Consider the following 13,349-nt stretch of genomic DNA (forward strand, 5'->3'; position numbering starts at 1 on the left):
TAGCAACCCGTTTACTTGTTGGTCTGCCATGTCATCTTATCCTAGGCCTTCCTGAGAGGATCTCCTTCAGTTCACACTCAGCATGTCAGTGGAAGGTTTGTCTCTTTAGTCACTTTGCAATGGTGTGAATTAGCATGAATGTTATATGCGCCCAGGGTTATTTGTGAGGTTATTGGAGTCAGTAAAGTTGGCTGACTCATTTGTTGCTATTTACAGAGCCAAAGTAAGCAACTTATTACAGAATGGATGTTAATGATAGGCTACCTGAATTCCTATTGAGGAACGACGGCTCTTGAGGAACTCCTCAGCTTTTGTTACTAAGACGGCTTTGTCACTAGTTCGAACTGAACTGCTTTGGCTCTCAGAGGCGTGGCGCTGGGCAGCTGCTGTTTCCAGGGCGAGATTCATGGCCTTGTTACTGTCCAGGCTATCTGTGGAATTGTACAGGCCTCGGCCATCTTGTGGCCATGGAGGGATCCTCTGAGTCCGGCTGTCATGGTAGGCATCCTGGGTAGATTCCGTGCTGCTCTGGGCGGTGACAGAAATCAAAGGCTTGGAGGTTGTCCGAGGGGGAACTGGTGGTGGTGTTTTTTTATAACTTGTGTATGATACAGCTGGAGAGAGAATAAAGGGGGGAAAAACCAAAGTTAATACAGTTATGTGAATCTTTTCCCTCATTAGAGAATGTTCTGCATAATTATATACCAATAATTATAAAATGCAAATGAGGCAACTGAAAAATGGCACTGTTCAGTTGTAACAGCCTTGCAAATGTTTTTTTAAAAGTTTTGTCAAGGCTTAATTTTATATAGATTCAGCCCACTTTCACTGTTGTTACCTACAAGATACTTTCTCCCTCTCTTTAAAAAAATAAGATTTATTGATTCCTTTCGTTTTTTATATCAGTCACTTCTGTATGCATTATGCAATCTCATCCCCCCATAACCCTCTGAATTGAACCTTGTCTGGTAATAAAGAACAATTGTTAAGCAAAAACAACTGATACAGTGACTGCATCTAACAACATATGTAACATTATCCCTATGGTCCTTTTCCCTTTTGCCAAGAAAAGGGATGCATGTTTCATTATCCCTTAGCTACTTTCTGTCTCCCTTTCTGTCCCCACTCCCGTACCTAACTCTTGAGTTTCTACCTTACGAAAATACTGCATTGTGAGGGATAAAAAGATTAATAAAATACAATTCATGCCTTCATAGTGCTTATGATCTAGTATGAGGAAATAAGACATCTATACAGATACAGTAACTGTAATATAGTGTTAAGTATATAGTATACAAAATGCAGAGGCCACTTCCGGTGGCAGGGACCAAGAATCTCCTTATGGAGAGGTTAGACTATGAACAATGCACATCACAACAGGAATATCTAAGGGGGAAGGCATTTCAGGTATAGGGCACATCATAAGTAAAAGCATGGAAAAGGGAAGGATTTTATTATGTCTTTGACGAATGTCAAGTTCACCATTTTGGCTGAGGAATTCACCAAGGGGAGAAGTGTGAGATAAAACTGGAAAGATTGGCTTTTACTTTCCCAAGAACCCACACTAGGGCGTTATAAGTACCTACATCTAGTAAATATGCTCAAATAAAAGAGAGAGAAAATTGAGAGGAGAGGCAAGAAATATTTCATATCTTTGAGGAAGTAGCCTAATTTTCATTAGGCTCATTTACCAGCTCTCTCAAGCTTTGGGCATGTACTTATTTTGTCAGCTAAGATAAAATATTCCTTAGCACTCTCTTCAGTTCTCAAATGAGTTTACACTACAATAGGTTATTTTATTTCATCTTCAAAACAAGAGTTAATAAAGTGCCCCTTAAGCAGTAATGAAAAACTCTTCACTATAATCCAAGGAAAAAGCACTAACTGAATGGGTTGTAGATGTCTGAGGATTGTTTGTTATGCTCAGAGATAGGGGGATGAGTATACAAGCATCCTCCAGGCTTTTTATGAGATCAAGTTTGAAGGAAGGATGAGTAATAATACCCTGTAATCATTTTCAGAGAAAGTACCCTGAGGATTAAGAAACATAATACAAATGAATATGAAAATCTATGATTCAAAATTTTACTTTTCCAGTGTTTGAGCAGTCTTTTTCAATATTTCCTTAATCTCTGGGTTAAACTGGAGTAGCAGAAGGGCTAGGAGACTAACCTTTGAGTCAGAAAGATTTGGGTTCAAGTTCTGCCTTTTCTACACAGCACTATTGGCAAGTCATTTAACCTTTCACAACCCCCCAGGCAAATCTGTAAGACTACTAAGTTAAGGATAAGTTATCTGTATTGGATGGAAGGAGTTCCCACCTTGAGATTTACACACACACACACACACACACACACACACATGAAGTTTGGACCAAAACAAATAAGTAAATAAAGGATACCCTACCCCATTCATAACCCAAAGTGATTTTTTCAAATTTGACGCAAAACAAGAAAAAACAAAAACCAAGCAAAATAAAATTTAAGCCTTTGCATTTAGCCCAATTTAACATATATTTCAAAGTTTTCTGTGTGTGAAGAATGAAGGCTCCAACCATGGGCCTGAGGTCTCACTGCCCTGTAGCCAGCTTCTCAAGGCACCAGATTTTCCACTTGTGGCCAATCCAAGTTTCACCCCAGAATTTTCACATTTTGTTCCCAACCAAAATGCTTCTCATTACTGATCCAAGCGGGAGGTACTGAGCCTTCTGCAGCTTCTTAGCTTGGTTCACAAAGTGCAATGGTCTGTCATATTATAACTCAGATTTCCTTCCAATCCCCTCCTCCTTAGGACCTTAGAGGCCATCTAGTCTAACCTACAGCTCAACCAGATTACTTGATGTGGCCATTCAGTCTTTACTTGAAGACCTTTGGTGTGAGGAACCCACTACCTCACAAAGCAACCTATTCTACTTTGGGACAGCTGTCGATGTAGGAAAGTTGTCAATTGTGTATCATTTGTTAACTCTAAGAGAGCTCCTTAGCTATCACGCCCTTCTCTAGGTATGCTTGTCTTAGCTCCCATTTCTCTCTTTCTCTTATAATCCTTTTCTTCAGACCCATATACCAGGAATGTATTTCCTGAAGGACATGAATAAATGTCAATTTAGAAAGGCCAAAGGAAATCTAAGTGGCATCTAAGCTTTCTAATCTAATTATAAAGGAAGCTCAGCAAGTTTAGCATCACCCAACAGGCCTATCTAGACTGGGGGCCCCTTACCACTTTTCTTTGACGTTTACAGATGAGAATGACATGTTGTATTTAGAACATCCTTGGGCTGATTTTGGGAGTCATCCCCTTGGCTTTTCTGGACATAGCTCATACTTCTAAACCCAGACTTATTTTCAGCCAATCAGAAGGTCTGATGATTTAATTAGGTTCTTCACTTTTGTAGCTACATAATTCTTTAGTTAACTAACTTTTCCTTCCTACTACCAATGGAAAACTAAGGGATTATAAAGTAATTATAGTATGTCATCTCAAAAATTAAAAATGATCCAACCTCCAGAGCTTATAAAAGATGACTCTTTATGATGAGCAAGGTACATACTTTTGAATTTCAAGGCCTGGAGATTGTTTGTTAAAAATTTGAGGTGTAGATATTTTAAACAGAGTCCTTGAAAAAGCAAGCTATAAAATTAGAAAATGACAAAGTAGCATTGCAACAAATAAGTCTCACACTTATTTCTTTAGCACAAAGAATATAAGTAGGCCCTTCTTGCTAGGAAGGAAAAATATCTAAAGCCATCTTCTCCAGTGTCTGAGTTCCCCAGTATCAACTAGTCAGCAAATATTTATTCTGTACTTCCTGTTTGCAAAATGTTGTGGTTGGTATTGTAGGAAATACAAACAAATGTAAGACATAGACTTTGTCCTTAAGAAGTTTACCATGAGGCAGACTGACGGATAGTTTTTCTTTTTCTTTGCTTTCTTTATCTTTCTTAGTTTTTTTTTGTCTGTTTGTATGTTTTCTTTTATAATATGATTGACATGGGAATATGTTTTGCATGACTGCACATGTATAACCTATGTCAAATTGCTTACTTTCTCAATGATGGGGGAAGGCAACAGAGGGACAGAATTTGGAACTCAAAATTAAAAAAAAAAGAATGTCAAAGATTGTTTTTGCATGTAATTGGGGAAAAATAAAATATTAACCATTAAAAGAGTTTACTAATTAGTTTTGTACATTTGTGGCTCAGTGAGCGAGTCAATATATTTAGTGGAAACATTTCCACAGTCATTACTTCTATTTCTCAGTGACTTCTAAAAAGCCAAGAGTAGATAAACTGTATTCCAAGTTCCTTAAAATATATCTAAGAAAGGACTTCAAACAAGAAAACCTTTGATATAGTTAAATGGGAGCTGGATCAAATAAGGTAGATGAAAGCCCAGTTCAGAGAAAAGATTTTCTATGTCTTACCAACCAACATAGGGATCTTATTAGGGTGGAAAGGGAGTAAATTAATATTTCTAAAAGATAGTTTTTGACAGATAATTTCAGGACTTTACAGGGTTTGAGACAGTGAAGTCTCATTGGAGATGGTTTCCCTATTAATATATGACTGATCTCTAGTGATTTCTAAAAAAATTGTTACGCATTTTTCTACTGGCTTTATACAGACATAACCTTTGTGTTTTTTCTCTCACCATGATGTTACACTTAGATATTTGAATCAAGTACAAAACTTGTGGGCTTTTTATGCCTTGAATTTCATTACTAGTCTCTGAGAATCCACAAATGAGGTAGCAGAATCCTATAGGGGATTATGGAATCCATTGTGACAAGAGTTCTTGTCCTGGTTCTGCCCCTAAATAGCTATGTGAATTGTGGCTAGTCGCTAAATCTTTGGAAACATTTTGGCTAAATGATTTCTAAAGTACCTTCTCTCACTGAAATGCTTTTAGCTCTCAATATGATAATACTCACTTATATCTCATGTTATTAGTGGAGGAGCTAAGGTCCAAAAGCACTCTGAACTTAGATGACATCAGAGGTAATATAAACAGTCCCCTTTTTTCCTCATTAAACTTTTCTGTTATACTGGCCTGGCACATATATAATTTTGTTTCCCCGAGTGGGAAAAATGCAGGAGAAAAACTATGAAGGAAGTGTATTGGATTATAGCATTTAATGGGTCTTTTATGCAATAGTATTAGAAATATAGGTAATTATCATGTTAACCAATTAGTGATGGCTCATTCACTAAAGACTCTTGCTTTATCCTATAATTGCACATCTTCTAGAGTTACAGTGACACAGTTGAAAAAAAACATAGACATATCCAATTTTAAGAATATAATTGCTAATAGATGCTGTGGATAAAAACCCAGATATTATTGCAAAGTTAATGGAGTTGTGTTTCTCTTAAGCAATAACAGTCATATTGATGAAATTGTCTATACCGCCCTTGGGTAAAAGTAATGTTAAAAGGCACTGCAGAAAAAAAAAAAAGAATATATCATGAAAGTTATACTTATCTTCGAAACCTTAAGATGGAGTAGATAGGTCATCATGGAAATGACTAAGTTACTGTATTTTGCCAGCTGTGCTCCTCTCACCAGTGAACAATGAAACATATGGTGAATATTATAATGGAAGTCACAGGCAAGAACAACTGAAATGCCACATAATTATGCAGAAATTTGCCTAAAAAATTTAAACAATGCACTCAACAGACATTCATTCCAAGTTATCTTCATTAATACTTAGGTATTCTCAGAGGTTTCCTTTTCACACCTGTTTGTGTTGTGAACCATACTGAATTTATTTAATTTAAATTAATCTAAAAAGTGAGTAAAACATGATTAAGAGTGCTTTTCTTTACACAAAATGCCCAGCAGATGCTATTACTTTTCTTACAGAAAAAACAATAATACTATCATATTTTCATCTTCTTGCATTGGGGTCCTTCTCCAGTGCCTCACTGTGATGTAGAAGTGACCCCAGGCTCTCAAAGGTTATGCAAAGCTGTAGAGCCTTTGAATATACATGTGATTGACTGTGTAACTGTTGTCCAAGGATGAGCCTACCTAAGTTCTGAGACTCATCAATAGATTGATTGAAAGATAATTAATTCTAGAGAAATAGCAACTCTCAAAAATAACCTGTGAAGTTGTAGTGGGGTTGTACCATGCATTAGCAGAGAGAGTACCCATGCTAATGAAATGATGTCCTTAAGGATAGTGAGGCAAGTACTTTTTATCTTAGTCTGCCACTACTAACAGAAGGGGAATATAGACCCTCCAACTGACCACTAAAGAGATGGGGGAAATATATTTTCTCAATTATTTCCTTAAGTAGATCATAAACTTTTGTTCCCGACTTTCTGAATCCTTATCTTTGTCCCAGTTGCTTCTCATGCTGGAGATGTCGGAACCCCTGTAGCCTCTTTCTCAAATGTGTGATTTCCTTCTTGTAACCTCCATTTGAGGAAGTGCCTACATCGGTCATGCTTACTTCAACTGGCTCCACTCTTGACTCTCTTGAATTTTCCACCTTGCCCCATCCTCCCAGTTCTTCAGCTGCCTTTTATATGTTATCTTTCTCCATTAAAATGTAAGCTTCCTGAAAGTAACAGGGACTTTTTGCTTATATTTTTCTTCTTGCTTGTATTTTTATTCCCAGCACCAAGTCCTGTGGTTGGCATATAGTAAGCCCTTAATAAATGCTTTTTCTAATCTAATCTCATCTTTAACATAAACAGAACACAGTTTACTTTGATAGCAAAGAAGCATCAATAGTGATTTGTCCAAAATGAGGGAAAGAAATATAATTAGGCCTTGCTGTACCTGAGGTTAAATCAAGCTGACTGACAACAGATCCATTTCAGGACTTTTTTTTTTTTAAGGCCGTTGGGGTTAAGGAAGTGTCAAGTGTTTGGTCTGAGGCCGGATTACTCCTGACTTCAGGGCCAGTGCTCTATCCACTGTGCCACCTAGCTGCCCCACCATTTCAGGACTTTGTTAACTGATCTTTTCCACCAAATAGTAGGCTGCATTTCATTTAAAATATGGATAATTAGAGATCTCCCCAATTCTCTTCTCCAAGAATATTGATGGTTCTAATTCTGCAGCATCATAGACAGGCTAGGACTGATTGGAGTAACTTAAAATTACAGTCAGAACCATTTTGGAATATTTCTAATTATTCACCATGTAGAAATGGATCATATGTTTGAATCTTGTATTTAGTTTAAGATAATACAAAATGTCTTATCTTTCTTCTCTTAATCAGCCAGTTAATTGATTTTGAAAACTATATAACTATTGTCATCTAATTCCTCAGCTAGTTACACATCTTTATCAAACAAGTGTTCTCTATCTTTGGGGTATTGTTTTAATGGTATTGTTACATATCAGGGTGTTCTTGAGTGTTGCTGAAGAGGCTGTGGTTGCGAAGAGATTTTCAACTTCTGTTACACTATGAACAAATAAAGCCTACTCTTTGGTTATCACCCAAACTGCAGTTTCTGAGACCTTGTATCCAAAAGGAATATTACATTTGGTAGAATGTGAACTCCCCAGAGCTAAGCACAGTACCAACCAAGTAGTAAGAGCTTATAAAATGCTCCTGGAACTGAATTGTATTGCATGTCCTCCCACATAAAGGTGGGAAAATACTGCATTTCTTTTGGCTTCATGATAATCTGTCATGTTTATAGTCAAAGTGATTTGAATGGTTTATATCTTCTGGCTTATTATTATTATTACTTAAAAAAACCCTAAATTGACTATTTTGAAATCATGTTGCTACAGGTAAAATCTGTCTCTTTTCTTCAGAAGTAGAGGCAACTCAAATAAATCTACTTCTGATGGCTATACCAGATGTTGAATCTTCTACTCTTTCTTTATCAAAATAGAACTATAGTCACTGAAGTTTGGTTCCAATGTGTTTTTGTATTATTGATGCTCTTATTTTTTTTCATCACTTTGTCCCACTTTAATTCACCTTAGCTGCACAAATCATTGCCATCCATTATTCTTATAATTTTAAGCCAGAAAACTTCAACTGCAATGACAGAATAATAGGATTCAGAGGGCCCTTAAAAAGCCATATGACATAGTTTAGTGAAAAGAACACAGGAATTGTAATCAAAAGATCTGGGTTAAAATTTTGGTTTGCTCCATACTAGCTTGGTGACTGAGGATTAAGCACCTAACCTCATTGAACTCCAACTTCCTCATCTGCAAAATGGGATAATAACAATTCTGCTACCTCTATCACAGAGGTGTTTTAAAGAAAGCCTTTTATAACCCTTAAAGTGTCATATAGATGTGAATTACTCATCCCACAGCTCTAAGTCCTTCCAATAATACAACTCTATCTCCTTTCATTCAAAATTCTTAAAATTAAGGATTGCATGTTTTACAGCCCCTAGAATGAATGTTTTTCCTTTTCTTTAAAAAAGAGTTTTGTCCTACAATTTAGACTAATTTCTTTTTGTTACATCCCCAGCTGGAGAGGCAAGTAACTGCATTCTACTACCTCCACCACCTGTTCCTTCCTACCTTTAGATAGAGTCTTTTTTTCCTCCTTGGTGGTTTTCCTTGTCTACATAGTATCATAGGATTTAGAAGTGGAGGGGAGCTTTGAGATAGTTGAAAGTGGAGAGGACCTTGAGTTCCATAAGGGACCATATGTTGAGTGATTGAACAAATGCAAAAAAAAATTATTAAGCACATGCAATATGCTGAGTCTTATGTTAAGCTTTGAGCATACAGTTAGATAAGATAGTTCCTAATCTTAAGGAGCATGTACTCTAATTGGGGGAGATAACTCATATAAAAGAGATTAGCTGTAGGGTAGATGACAAGGCTCAGGAGTCCTTAGGGTACATCAGCAGGACAGATGAAGGCACTGTAGCAGGTCAAGGCAAGATCCTTCTCTAAATTTTGTATTTAGCCTTTGATTCCATTGAGAACTCAGCTCAGTGCATTGTTAGACACTTAGTAAATGTAAATAAATGAATAGGGAAGCATATCTATGTCATTTAAAAGGTAAAATGTTAGGGGTATTCATTGCTGACAAACTGCCTTTTGCAGTCATCTACCCCAATATCATTATCTTATAGATGAAGAAATTGAGAACCAGAAGTTGTTATTTCCAAGTGGCAGAATTAGAAATTCATACCTAGATCCATCGACTGATACCAAATCAAATATTCTTTCTACTGTGCCACATATCCTCCTTAACCCTTTAAGTCTTACCTTAAAAAAACAAAACAAAGCATAATTCTGAATATTTTTTTCAGAAAATAAGTTTCATTCCTCTGGCCCTGATGCAACATTGTTCTATCTTAAGTCATGAGGCCCCAGCCTATGAACAACACTTCAGTGAAAGTTTTGATCAATCCAAAGCAGCAAAGAGTTATAAGGCATGTTAGGGATTCAAAGACAAAACAAAAACTAGTCCCTACTGTCATGGATTTTATGTTCTCATAGGGTAGTACAATATGCAAATAAACAAGTTCAGATCAATGCCAAATAGATTTGGGAGATTATATATAAAAGCTCATGCTTCCTTTTTATTCTTTTTTTTTTTTAGGCAATTGGGGTTAAGTGACTTGCCCAGGGTCACACAGCTAGTAAGTGTCAAATGTTTGGTCTGAGGCCGCATTTGAACTCAGGTCCTCCTGGCTTCAGGACCAGTGCTCTATCCACTGCGCCACCTAGCTGCCCCCCTCCTTTTTATTGTAAAGTTAATTTTTTCAATAATGAATATCTATGTTTTCTCTCCTTTCTGCTTTCCCTATTAGAAAAAAAGAGGGAAATAAATCCTTTCTAACACAGTCAAGCAAAACAAGTTTCCCCATTGGTCAGGCCCTCAAAATTTGTTTTAGTCTGCGCCTTTGAGTACGACACCTCTCTGTCAGGAGGTATTGTGCTGCTTTTAAAAATTATAAATATAAAACTATTGGTAGCAAAAGAAAATTTAGGGTATATTTTGTTGTGCCTGCATCCAAAATATTGATGAAAAGTAACAAATAATAAAGAGTCTTGGACAGGTTAGAGGAAATTTCATTTGTTATACCTACTTCTGATGTAATTGCTAAGTAATTGTAACTTGAGTTACACACTTTAGATAGTTGCCTACCTATGTAGTGATTCTAGACCATGTTTTCCTGGTTTCTTGTTAAGTTATAGGGGAGGGCTTTACATTATTGTAATCCATAAATTATCAACATTTTTGCATTATTTAGAGCATTATTGTGCACTTCACATCATTTTCAAAAGTTCTATGAAGCATTTTTTCCTTCCTCCAACCTAGCTAACTGCAGAATAGCTTAATGCATTGTAGACCCTAAAATTTGGGTTGTGACAGTTCAGCTCAGTTTTAGCCAAATAATGGTGATGTTTAATCACCAGCCTTTCTTTGCACAATGATCAACCATCTGGATGGAGAAAAGAGAAAAAAAATGACACACTACTTTATGCTAACAATTCATCTGTGGCATCTGCAGCTGTTGAGGAAGACTATTACAGTATGTTCTGAGACAACTGGACCCAGCAATCAAAGAACATTAGATATTTTTAAATCTTTTTTTTTTTAACGCAAATGAAAAAGTCATTAATGAATATGAAAAAGGATCTTATTATGCTATTGTAGGCCACACCAAAGGGCCAAGTTTGAAGGAGAGAGAAAAGCAGTTTCTTCCTCCTGGACTTTGAGTAGAGGGCAGGGATTATGTTTTCTCTAAAGTTTTTAACCTCTCTTACCTCACCCCTGCACCTATCATAGCACAGTGTATATTGAGTAAATGTTGAATGAGTGAATGGAAAGACATTTCTATGGCATTAGGAAGGTAAATTGTGATTATATTAATCATTGAGAGAGTACCTTTTGCAGTACAGTCAAATGAAGCCATATGGTATGGTAGAAAGAGCATTACACTTGCTGTCAAGAGACAGGTTCAAATTGCAATTCTGCTACTTGATCTTGGACAAGTAAACTTCCATTCCTAGGACCCCAGTTTCTTGATTCATAAAAGGGGAGGTTGGATTCTATGACGTTTAAGGATTTTTTTTTCAGTTTTAAATCTTATGAGGTGCTATGGTCTCTAGCTCAGTGCTTCAAACTTCCTAGGAGGCTTCTGGGAAGTAAATTAATTGGCATTGGTAAGATCCATTTGATATCTTGAGACTTTCCAGTAGTTTTCACCATAGTCAGTGTTGTCCAATGTCTCAGTGGTGTGAAGCATGCAGATGTGATGAGACAATCTTATGCCTTTGAATAAATGTAATATATTTCATTTGATAGTCCTTTCTGAAGATCACCTGTGAATGCAATCATATGAAACTTAGTGTTCAGAGGCAGCTGGTGGCACAATGGAAAGAGTGCTAGGCCTGGAGTCATGAAGATCTAATTTTAAATCTGGCCTTAGACGCTAGCTTAGACTTTGGACAAGTCATTTAGCCTCTGTTTGCTTCAGTTTCCTCAACTGTAAAATGATGATAATAACAGCACCTACCTTGTTGTAAGGATCAAATGAGATATTTTTAAAAGTGCTTAGCACAGTGTCTGACACAAAGTAGGCATTATAAAATAGTAATATATAGTAAAAATATCAGAAATCTTCAAAAATGATGATTTCTGTTTAGTCTTGATTATTACCAGTTATATGGAAATCAAAGGTGAAGAAAGCCAAATCAGAAATGCCAGTAACCCAGGTATTTAGAACTTATGTTAAGAGATAAAAGATCAGTTTTAACTTTGATGTTCTTGATCCCATCCACCCTCATGGATGAGATTTCATCCACTTATTGTCTCTTGCAGATGACTTTCTCCCCTTCCTTTGCAATATCTCCTATTTATATCTCTTATCTCATTATTTACCCCAAACCATCATCTTTGGGTTTCATTTTCCTCATCTGTAGTCTAAAAAACTTAATAAATGGTATCTGACATCTTCGTCTGAATGTGTGACATATCTCAAACTTAACATATCCCCAGTGGAATGCATTATCTTCCTCCCTAAATGTGTTTGCCCACAACAACTTGTTTGATCCTGATAAAAACCTTGCAAAATAGGTACCAGTATTGTCCTCATTTTACAGATGTGGGAACTGATACTCAGTAAGAACAAATGATTTATTCACATAGCTAGTAAGTGCCAAAGGTGGGAATTAGATCCCAGATATTCCTGATTCCAAGTGCAGTTTCTGATCTCTTATGCAGCACTGCTTCTTATGAAAAGAAAATAATGAAAATTAAGGCTATTAAAAACTTTTGATTCATGGGACACAGATACTGATAAAAATTCCAGAAATGTATTCTGTGGCTAAAATATCAATAAAATCTAGATTTTTACTATGAAAATAAAAGGCATAGCTAATTATACTCTTCAAAATTAAAAAAAAAAGCCATGACTAGGGGTTAATGATTCCCTTTCAGCTTAATAAATATGTTGTCAAACTCATGGACAAGTTGGATAATATCAGTCAATTCACTGTTGATTTTTCAAATGTGGTATCACAGAATTTAGATGTGGAGGAAACCCTTAGGACATCCTATACTTCGTCCACTTCATTTTACAGATGAAATTGAAATCCGGAGAGGTGATTTACCCGAGTTCACACAAATAAAGTAACAGTAGTAACAGGTGGCTTGTAAGAGCTTTATAAAAACAAGCAAATTGCATTATGCTGGACATTATGTAAGTGATTCTACATTCCAGAATGAGAAAATCAGTGATGTGATGTCTAAGGATGTAATGTTGATCTTATGATGAAAAAATCCTGTTCCCCAAATCCCTTCTCCGTTGGCCGGCTCATGCTTTTAATTCCTTCAACAGAGGACAAAGCCTGCCATTCTGCTCTTAGAAGGCTCAGAGTACAAGTACTACAAGAAGGAGAGAACACATCAGCTTAAATGCATAGTAACACACAAAATGCTGAGAGGAGATTTGGAATGGCAAGAAAAGGCAGGGAAATTGCAAAGACTTATAATGGGGTAGGAGTCTTAGGATGCATGACAAGGTATTCTCCCATAGTGACAGAAACCTACTTGGGAGTATTCTGAGTGCAGCAGTAGCACCAAATGGCAGCATACAGAGCACTGGAGGGCTGGGAAGGGTGGTGCAGACATATCAGTGGTCATATAAACTCCTCTTAGGAGAGAAGCATACCCTCTTCTGATATTGGTTTCTTGGGGCAAAGCCCCAATAGCTCCATGGTGGTTACAGTTTTGGCTACAAAGTCAATGAGAAATGATTAGAAAGGGTATTCATGTATTCAGGAAGGTGTAGTTGGGAGCTAGAAGAATCCAAAAGACAGCATTCTGGGGTCATTTGCTGTGGGGAAAATAGCCCTATATACTTTAATAGCTCTTTATAACAAAAAGTGTGATC

At 36.6% G+C, this 13,349-nt stretch overlaps 1 protein-coding gene across 2 annotated transcripts in view; it reads right to left on the reverse strand.

Moving 5' to 3' along the window:
• DLGAP2 (DLG associated protein 2) overlaps positions 1-13,349 on the reverse strand; it is a 1,185,476-nt gene that overhangs the window by 51,767 nt on the left and 1,120,360 nt on the right. For both annotated transcript variants that reach the window (XM_020973015.2, XM_020973016.2), the window contains exon 9: positions 265-614. In XM_020973015.2, the coding sequence (XP_020828674.1) occupies positions 265-614 (350 nt within the window). The remainder of the gene's footprint in view (positions 1-264; positions 615-13,349) is intronic.

The sequence above is a fragment of the Phascolarctos cinereus genome, unplaced genomic scaffold (genome assembly GCF_003287225.1).
Source record: "Phascolarctos cinereus isolate Bilbo 61053 unplaced genomic scaffold, phaCin_HiC Scaffold_2;HRSCAF=192, whole genome shotgun sequence".
NCBI lineage: Eukaryota > Metazoa > Chordata > Mammalia > Diprotodontia > Phascolarctidae > Phascolarctos > Phascolarctos cinereus.